At 34.9% G+C, this 17,791-nt stretch overlaps 2 protein-coding genes and 1 pseudogene across 2 annotated transcripts; 2 read left to right on the top strand and 1 right to left on the bottom strand.

Annotated features, from left to right (window-relative positions):
- Nucleotides 1–337: 337 nt before the first annotated feature.
- Nucleotides 338–4,559, top strand: LOC136232369 (cyclic phosphodiesterase-like). The gene is made up of 3 exons (XM_066021482.1): nucleotides 338–764; nucleotides 906–960; nucleotides 4,006–4,559. Exons 1-3 carry the CDS (start codon nucleotides 462–464, stop codon nucleotides 4,203–4,205), a joined length of 558 nt encoding a protein of 185 aa, XP_065877554.1. The 5' UTR covers nucleotides 338–461; the 3' UTR covers nucleotides 4,206–4,559.
- Nucleotides 4,560–8,411: 3,852 nt separating this feature from the next.
- LOC136232368 (serine/threonine-protein kinase 12) lies at nucleotides 8,412–14,749 on the top strand. Its single transcript, XM_066021481.1, has 12 exons — nucleotides 8,412–9,182; nucleotides 9,480–9,554; nucleotides 9,632–9,727; nucleotides 11,446–11,519; nucleotides 11,610–11,730; nucleotides 12,293–12,372; nucleotides 12,831–12,890; nucleotides 13,044–13,150; nucleotides 13,294–13,379; nucleotides 13,530–13,651; nucleotides 14,041–14,152; nucleotides 14,466–14,749. Exons 1-12 carry the CDS (start codon nucleotides 8,865–8,867, stop codon nucleotides 14,541–14,543), a joined length of 1,329 nt encoding a protein of 442 aa, XP_065877553.1. The 5' UTR covers nucleotides 8,412–8,864; the 3' UTR covers nucleotides 14,544–14,749.
- Nucleotides 14,750–15,052: 303 nt separating this feature from the next.
- On the bottom strand, nucleotides 15,053–16,455 carry LOC136233701 (uncharacterized; annotated as a pseudogene).
- Nucleotides 16,456–17,791: the final 1,336 nt, after the last annotated feature.

The following is a 17,791-nucleotide window of genomic DNA, read 5'->3' as shown; positions in this document are numbered from 1 at the left end:
ACAAGGCTTCAACGGCCAGATCATTACCCTTGGGAGATTTATTTCATGCTACGCCCGAAGATGCCTTTGATTCTATGAGGTGATAAAAAAAAACGTTTCAATGGAATTAAGATTGTAACCTTGCCTTTAAAGGCATCAAATTACGGAACCACCTCTAATGAACATACCTCTCAAAGGGAAGATTTATATATGTAACGGTACTTTGTAAAATTAATCCAATGGTGAATATGAGCACCAAGTAACGGTACTTTGTAAAAAACAAAGTAACTGTAGCGGACACTTGTATGTTTATGTTAGTGATAAAGCCGTACAATCCAATTCAATTGACTCTCTCGTCGCATCACTAATGGACTATTTGGTTTTACCCTTCCAGTACCTGAATGGTTTTGTCTCTCAATTTCAATAAATTCTGGGGCTTTCAGCCACTTTTAGCTTTATCTATCCTATTTTAGGACGTTCTAATGGCAATGCCAGCATCCGAGGTCTCCCTAAAACATGTTTATTCGGTCTGGGCGGTTCCACCAGAAGACGTGGCGCAGAGAATTACGAAATTGATGGAAGGTCTGCGATCGGAGTTCGGCGGGCCTCAATTCCAGCCGCATGTTACCGTTGTTGGGGCCATTAGCTTGACGGAGCAGCATGCGTTGGACAAGTTTCGATCCTCTTGTAACGGGGTCAAGGCTTATACTGCCACTGTTGATCGCGTCGCCACCGGGAGTTTCTTTTATCAGTGCATTTATTTGCTCCTCCATCCAACGGACGAGGTAAGGTGATTATGTTGTTAAAAGATCGATACATGTCTCGGACTTCAGTAGTTTTTTCAATTTGTCAAATTTAGGAAGAAATTCGCAATGCACTGTTAGTGTTTGATGAAAGTTCTTGAAGGCTCGCATGTTTTGTTTCAGGTAGTGGGAGCTAGTGCGCAGAGCTGTGAGCATTTTGGGTATACCAGAGAAACTCGTAAGTTGGTGTTCCGTCTCCAATTTTTTCACAGCTCAAAATTAAGAAATTGTTGCTTCACGAAGAGCAACTTATTTAGTTATTTGTGAAATTATATTTTTGCGTTTTTATGTGATAAGCGCTTATGCATTCAATTTTTTTGATGTTCTGATGTGCAATCTTGCTATAGGAGAAAGTTAAAGCTTGTATGGCAAAACTCTTTTTTATGTGAAGACAACTGTTTTGAGAATGTCTTAAGTCAATCAGAAATTGAAACAAGAAAAGGAAGTAAACGTGGAGGTATAGGAATCAAGGAGTTAGAAGCAACTGAACTAGAAAATATTAAGGGGTAAACTACAGCTAGTCCACTCCTTCTGGGCAGAACTGCTGCAAAATTGCAATGATTGGCTCTCTAATTTGATGAGGAGCATAAGGATCATCAAGCTAGAGAGCCAAGATCGTCAAGCTAGAGGGCCAAGAATCAAACAATCAATTTTGCAGCAGTTCTTCCTGGGAGGAGTGGGCTGGCTGTCCACCCTCATTTTTCAGCATTTCAGAGAGTCTATCTGCCTTAGTGGACGGGCCAGCCAGTTTAGTGGTTTCACTGTCTAGTCACTCTGGGCAGTGCCTATAAATACGCCTTTTTCTCTCTTTTCGTGGTCGACCTCATTACACTCAAAATCTAAGAACCCTAGAAGCTACTTTTGGTTGGAGAGCAAGATAACCTCAAGAGATTCAATGATTAAAGTTAGAGTAAGAATTTTCAACCTCTTGTGCAAGATTCTTAGTCAAAATCAAGGATTATATTTATCTTCTTTCTCATCCTTTATGATCCAAAACTTTTGTTGAATCTCTCATTTATGCCATGAAAAGTTCTATTTCTTTGATCTATCTTTATTTCTTGAGTAATTCCCTTGTTTTTTACCTAACACACTGTCTAGTCCCCCTATTTTGAAAAACACATTATAAAGTCTCTGGCTTTTACCGATATTAACCCTTTGATCCTTTTATCTAATTTTTTTAGACTTGTAATCATTATATTTTAGCATAAACAGATATATATAAAATAACAGAGTAACACGGTCAACTTGTATTGTACTGTGGTTGTCCTAAAAACTAAGATATGTTCGGTTAAAAATCTAAAAGAATAGATAAAAGGACTACAAGGTTAATATTGGCAAAAGATAGGGACCTTAAAATGTGTTTTTCAAAATAGGGGACTAAACAGTATGTTAGGTAAAAACTAAGGAACTAATAAATTATTTACCCTTATTTCTTGTATCATTAATGAGAGATTAATTGATTTTGTTAGGGTTCAGGGTGATTGGTTATAAATGTTATTTATGCTTTGAATGTTATTTATTTGGGTATTTGATCCTTGAATTATTATGCGAGTTGTTTAATGGTGATATACTTGTAGATGAACTTGGTCATTCCATATTCTAGTTCATTAAATGCAAAAGACTTTGTTTAATGGATGGAAGAGCCATTAACCATATATTTATTTATCCATGAGATAGAGACATAAGTGGGTTATATGCTAGGGGTTTTTTTTTATCTTGCATGAAAGGTGTTCGATGAAATGCTTTCTTGAATGTCATGCTTGTAATTTTAACTTGATGTAAAGAGATTTGGTTAGATTAATCACATAGAATTCATAATGCAAAGTCATTTGGTTATTATGAATGTTATGGAAGATACGTTAGGTTAAGCTAATCATTGTTGTAAGAATCTTATCCAAGTAAATGCATGTTTTGTTGAATTCTGTAGGATCCTGAATCCCCTAACTTTCTTTAATTGTTATCCCTAACTTTCTTTAATTGTTATCCCTAACCTTAACTGTTTTCTAGTGGTTGCCAACTTTAGTTTGATTAGTTGATTAAGATTAGTTTTAGTTTTAGTTTTTCTCTCTTCAATCAACTATTGATCCACCGAATAGCTTTAAGGACCATTAGGAACCCATGCACCTTAATCACATTGTGAGATCTATATTTAGAGACTAAGTCCATTTTATACTACTTGTGACTAGTAGACTTACTAGTGCATTTGAAACCGCAACATTGTCATTCTTATTATTTAACTCTTTTGTTTATCAATTCCTCCGTCTCCAATTTCAAGCCATCAACCAAAAAGAAAAAGATATGTTTACACATGTTAAGTTAAAATTGAGATTTTATGAATTGAAACAAAATAAGATTCTATTAGCGAGGAGATGAATTAGGTGAAAAATAAAAGTACAGGGCCTAAAAGAGCCAAATCAAAGTACAGGGGTTAATTGAATAAATTTAGCCAAGTACAGGGGTCAGGTTATACCTTTTGCCGAATATTAACTATGATCCTATAGCCATTTAGTTATAGGACAAGCAATATAGTTTCACTATAGTGAAAAAATTGGAGCTTGTTGATCTAATCTTCCAACCTTGACATATTATGACATTGAGACTATTAAAACAATATGCATACTGCATGAATTGTTGATGTAATTAAATCATCAATATTAAATGTTTCAGAATCCTTGAATCTTGATGAGCAAATGAATCGTGGCAATTACTTACTTAAAATGTATGGAGAGTATTGGCAAAAGTTATAAGGGAATTGTAAATCATAAGTCTTGTTATTGTGGAACCATTGGTTTTGTTTGTGTCAAAAGGGTTAACTCTCTTTTCTATTGCTTTCTTACTATTGATTTTGCTTGCAACCAACAGCAATGAGTTGTATTTGCAGTATTAGAAATAATAAATATTCTAATCTCATTAATAAGTTGTCATAAACCTGAATAGGGACTTTGATATATGCTTGTTTAAAAGATTCATGATTCATACATCATTTCTTAGGTCTTAATCTTATGCGATTTGGCATGGTGAAGTAACCGGAGACTATCATCCCTTTGAGAATGAAAATTTGCTATTCAGCGGACGCAGGACTAATAATATGAGAAGTTGATGCATAAGTAGATTTCTGTACCTATATACTTGTAAACGATAGTCATCAATGTCAGCCGCCTTGTAGTCATGTTGATCTCCTAGTTAAGTTATTCATAATTGTATATGTTGTATAAAATTGCAGCCTACATGCCTCATGCGAGTATCCTATATGGAGATCTTACGGAGGATGAGAAGAAAAAGGCTGAAGAAAAGGCAAATAATCTTGATGAGAGCATCAGTGGCCTGAGTTTCCAGATAAACCGCTTTCAACTGTGGAAAACGGACACAGATGACAAGACACTGAAATCATGGGAGAAGATTGCAGAATGCAGCCTCAACTAGTTTCTCTTCTTTCACAATATGCAATAAAACCAACCAGGTGCCCTTGACAATATGAAGTTTGCTTGAGCTCTATCTTACTATGTACTCTCTGGTTTGGTCTAATCATTCATATCCATTAGTGTCAAATAAAAGGTTAGCTTATCATAATCGTGATATCATATGTGATATAAATGCAACAAAAAGTTTGACTGCGTTCGTGTTGTCGTATTGGAAATTGTTAATTTGACATGTGTGAAATGTTGTCATTTTAGATGGGAATGTTTGGTGGCCCTGATGTTGGATGTCATCATCAAAGCCTAATAAAGAAAAGACACTATAAGGAATAAAGATAGATCAGATCAGATCCTTGAGACATTTTTTACAATCATCAATTGATATGGATGAGAAAAGGTGGAAAAATATGGAAGCCACATTCAAATAGATCCAAATGTGAACTCATTGTTCAAATTTTAGCTCATGGTTCTTGAATTTTGATTGGGTGAAATTTAGGGCATTAACTTTGATTTTTGTGTAGAATTGAGGTGCACATCCTTATCTCATTAAGTTCCTTGTTAGAGAGGAGATGAGATGAGATGAGACAGAAAAGGGATAAAAGTGTGGAGTTGGATAACCTTAAAATAATAATAGGCTGTGTGTTTCCCATGTGATAGAAATAGGTTGGTTTGGTTGTGTTGACTTTTTCAACATGAGTATGTATGACAACTGGTTATTGCTGCGAAAATAGGCATATTCAAGTAATCTTCCTTTAAGATTCTTTCAACATGTGAATCATAAAAAGTTTAGTTTGTCAATTATCCTTGAATTAATTAATTAAATTATAAAAACAGCAAATGTGAAACTTATGTATCTTACATATTATGCCTATCCTTTCTTGCTGAAAATCTTATTCTCTATTCCATTATATAAGTTATTTTAGGGTATTTTATAAAAATATAATTGATATAGAGTCAAATAATAAATTTATGTTGGTTAACTTAAAAAAATTATTTCTCATAGAGTAAGGTGTGGAAGGAAATTATTTCGAGGCCTTTTGCTTTCTAAATTCTTGGCCTATGCTGACCAGGACTGGTTTATAGATGGAGTTAAAGATGTACTTTTTCCTGAGCTGTAGCATAGTGCTATTCTCTTTGCTGTTGTTTGCCATCAGCTTTGGCAGTGGAGGAATGCGGACATTTTTGGAGAAGGAGCAGTTATCTTTCCTAATTTACTTACCTTTTCTCCAAGAAAGTCAATACTATCATTAAGAGTTTCAAGGAGGAGGGTTTACTTAATACTAGCCGGAGGAAGACGGTTCATTTATTAGGTTGGAGCAGACCCGAGGAAGGGACTGTGAAGCTTAATACTGATGGCTCCTGCCGGTCTGACGGTAGGATTGCGACGGGAGGGGTCTTGAGAGACTCTGGAGGTGGTTGGGTGTCTGGCTTTGCTCAGAACCTAGGAATGGGTTCTTCCTTCACTGTCGAACTCTGGGGAATCTTCTCTGGGGTTAGACTCGCTAAAAATCTGGGTTTAAACAGTCTTTTTGTGGAATCTGACAACCTAGAAGTTATTAACATGATCTCTGAAAATAAGGCCTTTTGTTTGGGCAACCAAAATTTAATAAAAGGAATCAAAAAGTTATGCTCTTTCTTCGAGTCCATCAACTTTGGGCATATCTTCAGGGAGCAGAACAGGGTTGCTGACCGCCTTGCTGCTGAAGGCCAAGTGATGATGCTTGGAGTGTCTACTTTCTCGTCGCCTCCGGACTTCCTTCTTTCTTTGCTTTCTGATGATCGCGTTGGGGTTAGCTTTCCCAGGCTAATTCCGGGCTAATTTTTTTTGGTTTTATTTATTTATTTATTGTCTTTCTTTTGCCTACCAAAAAAAAATTTATTTCTCATGAAAATAAAGTATTGGAATGTTTAAAAATACATGAATACATTGAAAACCAAGATAAAAATGCAATGTTTGAACCGAAAAACTAAACTATTTTTTTTTAAGAAAGTAGAACGATTTATATTTTGAAAAAAAAAAATTCAAATTTTTAAAATGACTTATAATGGGTTCGAATGGTAAGTGTACTGCTCTAAATGAGCCAACCCGTGTTCGACCCTAACGCTGCACACAACTTTATAAAAAAATGACTTATAATGTAACGGATGGAATAATACTTATTAACTAAAATATTAACATTCACGTCTCATATCTCTATTCAATATGGAAATGAAGGCTAATTTGAAAAAAAATAATTCCCAATATAGTAGATTGCATAGTTGGTTTGCTCGTTCATGTTCTTCATCAATTTGCTTTCTTTCACTTCATCTTTGATTTTTTAAGGATAAAGTGTAAAAATACTCATAAAGTCGATAATCAATAACAATTTTATTCTTAACATCTAAAATAATGCAATTACTTCTAAAAATCTCAGCAAAGAGCAAATTTACCTCTAATATTGACATGTTTGGTCAATTTAAGAAATAATTTATCAAATTATCTTTTCGGTCATGAATTTTACCATCTACATTTTATATATGCGTCATTTTATCACTCATTATGTCAAACATAGGAATAGACATGAAAATTTTCAAAATGGCGCATTTAATCACCCAACGGCCAAAGTCAAAGTTATATCTCTATTAAATGCGCCATTTTGTTTATATATGTTCTATTTCAGTGTCTCCTTCTATGTCCCTCTTATGAAAAGTGGTTCTCATGTAATTAAAATAATATATTTTGTGAGCTAAGGGGACTCACATAATAAAAAATGGATCACTTTGTATGAGAGGGATATGGAAAAGGACACTGAAATGAGGACAACGGATTTTCTTCCGATATAATTATTTGGGTTATGAGCTGAATAATTAATCTGTCTAAAATGGAATCGGGCAAGCACATTTACAAGATGGAGGATTATAATTAAGGTTTTTAATCTAAAAAGAGACTATATATATATATAGATAGCTATTTAACCTCTATTGTTAAAAAACAAGAATGTCTAGACGTTCGAAATCGAGAATCCGTTCCAATTTTCTCTTAGGATGCAAGTTATTGATTTTCATACTGCTTTTAAACTTGAGCAAAGTATTTTCTCTTAGGATGCAAGTTATTGATTTTCATAATGCTTTTAAACTTGAGCAAAGTAAGGCTAGGAGACATCTGAGAGAAATGTTAATTTGTTTGAATCCTCTAGATGGGTCAAAATGAATAGTGATGGTGTGAGCAATGGGAACTCGGAACTATCCTCTATAGGGGCTTGTTGCGCAACATTAATGGAGTATGACTTGGTGGTTTTGCAATTAATATCGGAGTTTGTACATCGGTTCTAATAGAGCTATATGGAGCTTTTACTTCGCACTGAATTATGCTTGGAGGAATGGTTATCGTCAGATTATTTTTAAGTTGGATTCTATGACCTTGTGCGTTTGATTGGTCAGAGTACGAAGCATAGACACCAATTCCATTGGTTAATCTATAAGTGCAAAGAGCTTTATGTTTGGGAATGGAAGATGAAGATTGCACATGTGTTTCGTGAGTGAAACAGAGTTGAATTGGATAGCTAACTACGCAGGGGATTGGTTTTGGATCGTAACGAGTGTAATATGTCTCCTGCAAATATCCATAATATTATCAAGATCGATATGTGCGATTCTTATCTTAAGAAAACTCGAACTTAGCTTTTCTTCGTTTCTTTTCTTTCCTTCGGATCCTAATCCCTCCTTGTAAATAAAACTTTATTTATCAATGTTGTTGTTATTATTTTTTACATAAAAGACCTTATCCGTTTTTTTTGTTTTTTTAGATAACCCTTATCCGTTTTTAGATATATAACTTGAAGTAAATATAATAAAACCTTTTAAATTTTAATAGTTATACGTCTGGCAGGTGCATTGCACAAAGGAAAACCGAAAGTGAAACCGTCGTGGTTTTATTTCCCATGGCGTCATAAACGTATCAAGTGGACCCCGCTTAACAACCCTTTGTATATCCTCACCGTACATCTTTAACACGTGCCGTTAAACAGTCCATCTTCGCCGTTACTCTACATAAAATGCCGCCGCCGCCGCCGTTAAGTGACCCAGCTCATTTACATGGCGCACGTTAGTCTACACCTCTTTACCTTGCGCAAGCCCGCGTCTTTCTTAATCCTTACGCGCGTTTACAGCGTGTGGATCCACTTTCTGCAACCAAATATTGTCAACGTCTCGTCATCTACCATGACCATTAAGGACTGAGTTAGAATCTTCAGAAACCAAACATTTCCATTAAATTTCCTTTTTGTTAGCTCCTTGTTGAGTTGAGATCCAATATTGGTGGATTTATAGATTCTTAATTAGTTGTTTCCAGTTGTAAAGTTTTGACCTTCCACTGAAATTACACAACTTTCTTTCATAAATCCCCGCGTCTAGATCAGGATTTTGTCTTCTCTTCTCTTCTCCAATCTTATCTGTTTCCAGGGTTTAGGTGCTATATTATATACATTTCCTTTGAGTAATTGGTTAGGGTTTAAACTATATCCATTCAGCTCATGTTTCTTGGTTATTGATTCTGACGTATCCTGATCAATAACGTTTCTTGATTATCCTACTTTTCTATTGTCTACAAAACTGAAAAAGAAATTCAGGGTTTTGGGTTTTAGGTTCTGATCTTATATTAATTGTGGGAATTTGAGGTTTAATTGAAATGGAAAGGAAGAGTTCGGTAAGGTTCATTCTGGGGAAGCAGTCATCTTTAGCACCAGACCGGCACCGGGAGGATGCGAGTGAAGAGCAGGAAGAAGAGGTGGAAATCCATCCAGGGGTGCGGCTAATGTACTCGGCCAATGAGGGGAATTTGGATGGGATTCGTGAGCTCTTGGATTTGAATGTTGATGTTAATTTCCGCGACATAGATAACCGGACGGCGCTTCATATCGCTGCTTGCCAAGGCTACGCGGACGTGGTTGGTGTGTTGCTCGATAACGGCGCCGAGATTGACACCCAAGATCGATGGGGTAGCACGGTAAGAAACAACTAGCTCCATTGATAAAAAAAAATTCATGTTTCCGCAACAAATTATGGTACCAATGCTATTGTTTTGACTTCTTCTGGTTGTGAGGTCCACGAATAAATTGCTGTTTGGTACTTCTTTGTATCATTAGGATCTTAGAATTTGGAAACAATTTGTCTCTGCTCTGTTTCAATGAAGTGCTCCAATTTTAATCCACACGTGTTTCCTCTTGCATTTAAACATTCTAGCCTAGCCTAGCCTAGCCTTTGCTTTGATAATAACAAAACAATCTATTATTTGCTTGAACAGCCTCTTGCAGATGCTATGCACTACAAAAATCATGATGTGATCAAATTGTTAGAGAAGCATGGTGCAAAGCCCCTGGTATGTTTTGAATTTAGCTTGCTAAAGTAATAAGTTATAGCATCACTAAATTTGCTAAGCTCAATTATTTGATTCAGATGGCTCCAATGCATGTCAATCACGCACGTGAAGTTCCTGAATATGAAATATGTCCTGATGAGCTTGATTTTACAAATAGTGTGGAAATAACGAAGGTAATTTAATTCTGATTCCCTTTGCCTATAATCTTTTGTTTTGTACTAATGCTAGTTAGCTCCTTTAATGTATGACAATAAATGGTTTACATGATAAATACATACTGCAAAACACATGTTAGGGCTAGATTTGTTTAACTGATGAAGGACCTTGGTATGGCTAATATTCTGTTCTCTCGATGTTAAGTCGTAGTTTTGCAAACAGCCAAATATTTGTTGAGTTTTTTTTTTTTTATTATTCTTGAAATGTTTTCCCCTCTTGTTTATTTATTTTTAACTATGGTAAAGGACCTTTATGATATCGTGGTAGGATAAACAATAGCTTGTGCTTAATGTTTATTCGCTTGTGAGGATGTGCAAATGAGTGAAATTTCATGTGCCAGGATTCTTAAATATAAGGCTTTGAAAGGCTGATTTCAAATTCTTATATCTTTCATTTTCAGAATAATTATATCTGAATTTGAGTGTTATGGTATTTTATCACCAGCGATTTTGCCAGTGATGATGATGGCAGAGGTCACAGCATTGGCTCTTGGCTAAGTGGTGGTGGTTTTCCAATGATTGTGATTATGACAGCCACATAAAATCTAGCATTAATGAGACTATAAGACAATTGTCCCCATTAAGTGTCAGGAGTCCTAGTGTTTTAAATTTATGTGTTCTCTTATAGATACATCATCATCAAAATATTTCTGCTTCTATAGAACGGTTTCAAAGAACATAATTTTTTTTCAATCCTCTACTGGAACCTTGAATCCATATTTACCACAAGAAAGAAATAGGAATCCAACCAGAATTCTGGTCAATAGGACAAACAAATAAGTTGTCATTATTTGGATCAAGACCTTGAATTTGGAGGAATAAGTCATATTCATATTCTCTTTCTGATTTCTATGGCTATGATACATTATGTTGAATGACAGAGAAGGGATTAGTTGAGGACAGATTGAGAACTTTTAGTTGCATGGAGATGTTTGCAGAACATCAAATCTAATAACTTGTACATCTATATCAGGAATTTTCACATGCACCTTAATGAGCAAGTGAATTTGCTCATTCACCGTTAGATATAGGCTTATTAAATCTAAACCTCAGGATGCTTTGAATCTCCACTTTAGGATTCTAATAAGTCTAGATCTAACGGTGAATGAGCAAATTCTGCATGCTCATTAAGGTGCATGTGATCAAGACTGATATCTATATTAGTATTTTGCATACTTACTGATTGATACTTGTATCATCACATTGCCTTTAGTAAATCCATCTGTAGGGCTTCATATATCCATTGGTTATGCCTCTGTAGTTTTGTGGATTCTGACTGTACTTATTTAAAATAAGTTATTTTGCAATTCATGAAGTTTTTACCGAAAGTGTCTCAGTAGCAACTTGTAAAACATTAAGTTTACCTGATTAATAACTGCCAAAATGACCTTAAGTTTTTGGCAAAAGGGGTTTGAGTGGGAAGATCTTCAAGTCTTATCATCTTGCACCATAAGTAGAAGCTTTCACTCATTTTCTTTTCTCTCGTTCTGTCATTATTTAAAACTTCTCCTTTACTATCTTTCTTCCACCTTTTAAAGAAATAGAGGGTTGTTGGCTTACAGTTTAATCAATCCTCACTTATGCAAAGACCTTTAGTTCAATGAACTGTGCTACCTTCGCTTTCTAGTACTGTTGACTACCTTGATTATTGATACAAATGCATATAATTTGTACAGGGAACCTTTCGCATGGCATCATGGCGTGGAATTCAAGTTGCTGTTAAAAGGCTTGGTTCGGATGAGGATAAAGTGTGAGTGTTATCCTTCAACTATTTTTTTTCCTACTGGAATTTTAACTATCTGTACTTTTACAATTGTAGTTAATTTCAATAATGTTACAGGAGAGCATTCAGAGATGAGCTTGCATTGCTTCAGAAGATCCGGCATCCAAATGTGGTCCAATTTCTGGGTGCTGTTACCCAGAGTAGTCCTATGATGATTGTGACAGAATATTTACCCAAGGTATTTTTGCGTTTTGGAGCAATGAAGTCACTGTTAGCTGTTTACATTTAGTCTTTTTTTTTATGGCAGTTGTAACTTCATGACCAGTTAATGTGCTGTGTATAGTCTTGTTTGTTATAAACATTTCCATTCTTACATTTTTTAATTTATGGTGATCAATCTGATTGTCTCAGTTATTTCATTGAAGTGTAGTTGTTCACTACCTTTCGTTTTCTTTAAGATCTGGATGGCAATGATTTTTTAAATGTATTTAATGGCATTAGCTTCTGCCTTGTGTAAATATTTGCAAATTGCGGGATAGGAAATTTGTTTCTTAATCTCTAATTTTTATTTATCTTGTTGAACAATGGATGCCATGTAATTCTGGTTGAAGATTATCATTGCATTGTACTCTTTCCAATTAGTGATAAACATGAAATATTCTGTTAAATTATGTTGCATCGGCATTTTCTGTCTTGCTATTTTAATAGAACATTGGGCGTAGATATACTTTTTGAAGTTAGTTGAAGCTTGTCAAGTAAATTTTAGTGTTGAAAATAATTCTTCCCTGCTAATGTTACAGGGAGATCTTTGTGCATACTTGAAAGTAAAAGGAGCACTAAGACCAGGAAAAGCTGTGAGATTTGCACTTGATATTGCAAGGTTTGTTTTGCTGTTACTTTTGTTGCTCCTTCATCCTCTCTCCAAGTAGTTCCTATATTCTGAGGGCTAGTGCTGTTAGGTTGTGAAATTGATCAACATAAAACTTGTAGTTGCTGATGCTATATTGGTGAATGAATTGGTAGAATTCAATTAAGATGCAGTTTAATTACCTATTTTCCCCTTCTTTTTCCTTTTCTAAAAACAAAAACTTGGACTATAAACTCTTGGCATAACTTGACATGGAGGATATAGAAATCGTTATTGAGTGTTGACATAATTAGTTGATGGAATTGGAACTGAATATGTTCCAGAAGGATCTTATGCTCCAGTTGTATGGTACAATGATCATTATGTCTGTTGTGGATGATCAGTTCATGAACCTGGATGATTTTTATATTGTATTGTTACTTTTGTTTTAGACTATCCTGAAAGATCTTAACTCTTCGAGTGTTCTGCAGGGGGCTGAATTATTTGCATGAGAATAAACCACCTATAATTCATCGTGATCTTGAGCCATCGTAAGTTCTCTTGTTTAGGTTTGATTTCTTTTGTGTGATTTGTGCTTTTATCTATACTGAGACTAAATTGAAGTTTCAGTAAAAATTCATTGGCTTCCTTAATTTTCTGAAATTGTCAGCACATTTTTATGTTGCTTATGGGCGACCTAACAGAAATATATTGCGGGATGATTCTGGACATCTCAAAGTTGCAGATTTTGGAGTTAGTAGGCTTCTTACAGTTAAAGAAGACAAGCCTTTGACGTGTCAAGACACTTCATGTAAGTCCTGATGGTCTTCTTAGTTGTATCTTGTTACTTTTCTATATATGCAGCACACCAGTGTTTACTTTCATTAACTCATGATATCTGTATGATGTGGTATAAATCATGAAACTAAATTTTCTTTTTATTGTCATTTATAGGTCGATATATGGCCCCCGAGGTTTTCAAAAATGAAGAATACGACACCAAAGTTGATGTCTTTTCCTTCGCTTTAATTTTGCAGGAGGTAAGTGAATTCGTTTTTAGTGTTTCTGACACAATAGCAGAATATTACTTACCAAGAAAAACATGCATGAAACATGTTCTATATCCTTGCATACGTTCATAGTTTTCACACTTTTACTGATGGCCTTTTTTGTGACATGCATTGTGTCAGATGATTGAAGGCTGCCCGCCGTTTTCTGTGAAGCAAGAACTTGAAGTAACGAAATTATATGCAGAAAAAGAGCGGCCACCATTCAAAGCTCCAGCAAAACACTATGGACATGGACTTAAAGAGTAAATCTTCTGTCTATCTCAGCAGTGTATTTTCATTTGAGTCATTCTGTTACCTTCCATTATTAAATGTCCATTGTGGTGCTCAAAAGAACAAACCTAACACTGATCATAAGCTTATAGTTTTTATTTAGAGTTGAGCTTAGGCTGATCTTCTGATGCTAAAAGCTATAATTTCTGAATAGTTATGCTCTTCTCATTCTCCTGATCAGTACCCTAAGCTTTAAACCAGTAACTCGGAAGCCTATAACCCATTAAAATAAATTCGAGGTCGGGTTTGCCAAATTTTCCTACCACGAACCCCGTCTGATCTTGTACTTGGTCTTTTATTGAGAATGAAATTGCTTGGCAGTCTTCCAAGTCCTCATGATTATTTTGTTTCTTTGTGACAGATTGATTCAGGAGTGTTGGCATGAAAATCCGGCTAAGAGGCCAACTTTTAGGCAAATAATAAGGAGATTGGATGCAATACTTAACAGTATTGGTCATAAAAGCCGCTGGAAGGTCAATCTCTCTTTCTCTTCAGCGTGTCGATGCATGTGTTAACGAACATTTTATTTGAATGATAATCCTGAGGGTTCTTGAGAGTGAGACCGGCATACCTTTTGAGTTTGCACATAGAAAAAACTTTTCGATATTGCATAGGGTCTCATTGTTCAAGCATGGGTTTCTTTGATTAATTGGAGTACTGGTTTGGTCATCACGGCTTGCTCAAATTGATAACTTGAGCAAGGCATTGTTTTTTTAGAATGAATGAATGTAATTGGGATCGCCTGGGAACTGGAACTGATGCAATTTCTCTCTGGGCATCAATCAGGTTAGGCGACTGAAATGCTTTCAAGTTGTAAATCTAAGCAGTCGCGGAGGTTCTTCTCGCTCCGACAGCAATGTATGAATATGAACAATGTACCAAATACAACTTACAAGTTAGTTTGTGTTCTGTGGCAGTAAAAAAACATTCTTGTGTAGTTGAAAGCATAGATTTTATTGTAATACCAATCCTTTTTTTCTATGAATCATATCAGATTTGTTACTTGTAAATGTTTGTTAAATTGGTGAGCAATTCTTGAGAATTCCAATACAGACATATTTTTAATTGCATATTTATAAAAATGTTCTGCAGATATGAGAAATGGACAATTATTTTCATTAAAATATCTAACGAACAAAACTTTAGTCGTTTTACGGTCTCATTTGCACTTATTGTAATGATTTTAATAATTTTTTTTTAAAAAAAAAAGTTGGATGAATTATGAATGTCTCTACAAGACTTATTTTTGCACCTTTTAAAAGTAATTAATTTAAGCCAATTAGTGTTTGGGCTAATTACAAATCTAACCCAACTAAAGGACCTCATTTACATATTTAACCCACCTTACTTTCATTTTACCAAATTAGACACTTTCACCCATTTTGGACAAAATGACCCTTAGTTGTTTCTGATCGATCATCCTCCTCTTCCACTGTTTCGTCTTCGTCTTCCTCACTGCTTCTTCCGCTGCTTCTTCTTCCGCTGCTTCTTCTTCTTCTTCTTCTTCTTCTTCTTCTGCCGCTTCTTCTTCTTCTTCTTCTTCCGCTTCTTCCGCTTCTTCTTCTTCTTCTTCTGCCGCTTCTTCTTCTTCTTCCGCTGCTTCTTCTTCTTCTTCTTCCGCTGCTTCTTCTTCTTCTTCTTGTTCTTCTGCCGCTTCTTCTTCTTCTTCTTCTTCTTGTTCTTGTTCTTCTTCCGCTTCTTCTTCTTCTTCTTCTTCTTCTTCTTCTTCCGCTTCTTCTTCTTCTTCTTCTTCTTCTTGTTCTTCTTCTTCTTCCGCTTCTTCTTCTTTCTCTTCTTCCGCTTCTTCTGCCGCTTCTTCTTCTTCTTCTTCTTCTTCTTCGTCGTCGTCATCGTCTTCTTCTTCTTGTTCTTCTTCTTCTTCTTCTTGTTCTTCTTCTTCTTGTTCTTGTTCTTCTTCTTCTTCTTCTTCTTCCGCTGCTTCTTCTTCTTCTTCTTTCGCATTTGTTAACAAGTTAGCTTCAGAAATTGCTGAAATGGAGGAGGCTAATACGATGATATTACAGTCACTGTTGCAAAGATTGAACCCGACTTGTCTCCATCTTGATAGATTTATTTGTTTTATACTGATTAATTATCAAATTGATCAAATTATGTATTCTAATATAACTTGAAAAATTACAGAACATTGATATACTTTGTTTCACTTTTTCTCTAATTTATGTGTCTGAAATTTCCAAGCTCTAACAATGTAGACTCAATCTAAAACTAACGCAAAACAATGAATCAAGACTCCTTAACTCACCCGTCTTTTTCGTATTGTTTCCATCTGTTTCCATTGGCGAAGGAGTTTATAATAATTCTAGGAATCAAATGCTGATGATGGAGTTTATTTACTCTTTGTTGCAAATAAATTCAACTTTGAAACCTCAAAACCTGCAATATCCAACTTAAATGCATTGATCCAATGTGACATTGTGAAGATTTTGAATCGTAATATGCGACCATGTTAACAAGTTAGCTTCGAAGATTTGAACCAGATTTGTCTCCATCTTGATAGATTTATTTGTTTTCCATACAGGTTATTCTTACATTCTATCCTGATATGCTGAAGTCCATACCAGGAAGAATAACCTGTATGGAAATTGTCTTATATTCTTTAGATAGAATATAAGAATATTTGCAAATAACTAACCATTCCAATATTTTCCTCCTCCATTCCAATATTTTTCACAAATGCGACAAGAGTTGTCGCATTTCGTCGCAAATGTGACAACTGTTGTCGCATTCGACGTAAATGCGACAACTCTTGTCGCATTTGTGACGAAATGCGACAAATTTTGTCACAAATGCGACAGCAATGGAAGAAAATTGAGAAAAATTGTGGAAAATAGAGGAAATTGAAACGATACCATTACAGATGAAGAAAGAGGCAAGACCAACGAGAAAAGCAAGCGTATAAACTAAAAATATACCATTTCTATGGGAAATTGAACATAATACGTCAATAATCTCAAAAATCGATAATGATTGGTATCAGAAATTGAAGAAGATGAACCGAAGAAGAAGTTGAAACGAAGAAGAAGAAGAAGAAGAAGAAGAAGAAGAAGAAGAAGAAAGATGAAAGATGCAAGATGAAGACGAAGCAGCGGAAGACGAAGCAGTGAGGAAGACGAAGACGAAGCAGTGGAAGAGGAGGATGATCGATCAGAAACAACTAAGGGTCATTTTGTCCAAAATGGGTGAAAGTGTCTAATTTGGTAAAATAGAAGTACGGTGGGTTAAATATGTAAATGGGGTCCTTTAGTTGGATCAGATTTGTAATTAGCCCTTAGTGTTTAGTCTAATTGGCATTGTTAAGAGGCAATTAGTGATTAGTTAAATCGGCATTGATATGTTTGAAGAAAATGAAAGATGAAGAATGAATGACAAGTCGGACATAAATTGAAGTGACAATTCATGCATCCAAATAGATGGGATTGGAACGTGAAGGGCTGCTAATATTTTGCCTTTTATTGCAATAAATAATCGTCAATTCATTTGGGCATACTGTAGTAGAATAGTTTGCTAAATAAGGTTTTCAGTACCAGATTGATCTATAATATCATTCTCATTAATTCTCAAAACTATTTGTTTAATTATAAACCAAAACTGAATAATGCATAATTAAAAGGGAAAAGTAAAAATAAATAAACACTTTTGTTTTCATCGACCTGTTGGGGGGTCAATTTTACATTTGCATTCGTATTTTTTTTTATTAAATCAAACTTACTCAATTTTTTTCCGAATATATGCGTGTTATCATCTTAGTGGCTAGAACCAATTTTTATGTATCAATGTAAAACTTCTCAAAATTAAGGTAGATTTGGACTACAAAAGTAAGATTGAATCGTTTTTAACAAACTCTGAGAAATTTATCGTCTATCCTATATTAATCTAGTTGAATTTTGTAATTAAATACAAACCCAATGAGTTAATTAACCATTCCGAACTTAATTAAATACAACCTTAATGAGTTAATTTTGTATTAATCATATAAAAATCCTTAATTTATCAAATCCCCAATCAAAATTCTAGGTCAAATCACCAATTTATCAAATACCAAATCAAAGTTCTAGGTCAAATGCCAAATTCATCAAATACCTCAATCAAAG

The sequence above is a fragment of the Euphorbia lathyris genome, chromosome 6 (assembly GCF_963576675.1).
Source record: "Euphorbia lathyris chromosome 6, ddEupLath1.1, whole genome shotgun sequence".
NCBI lineage: Eukaryota > Viridiplantae > Streptophyta > Magnoliopsida > Malpighiales > Euphorbiaceae > Euphorbia > Euphorbia lathyris.
This window is presented reverse-complemented; position numbering and strand designations above follow the sequence as displayed.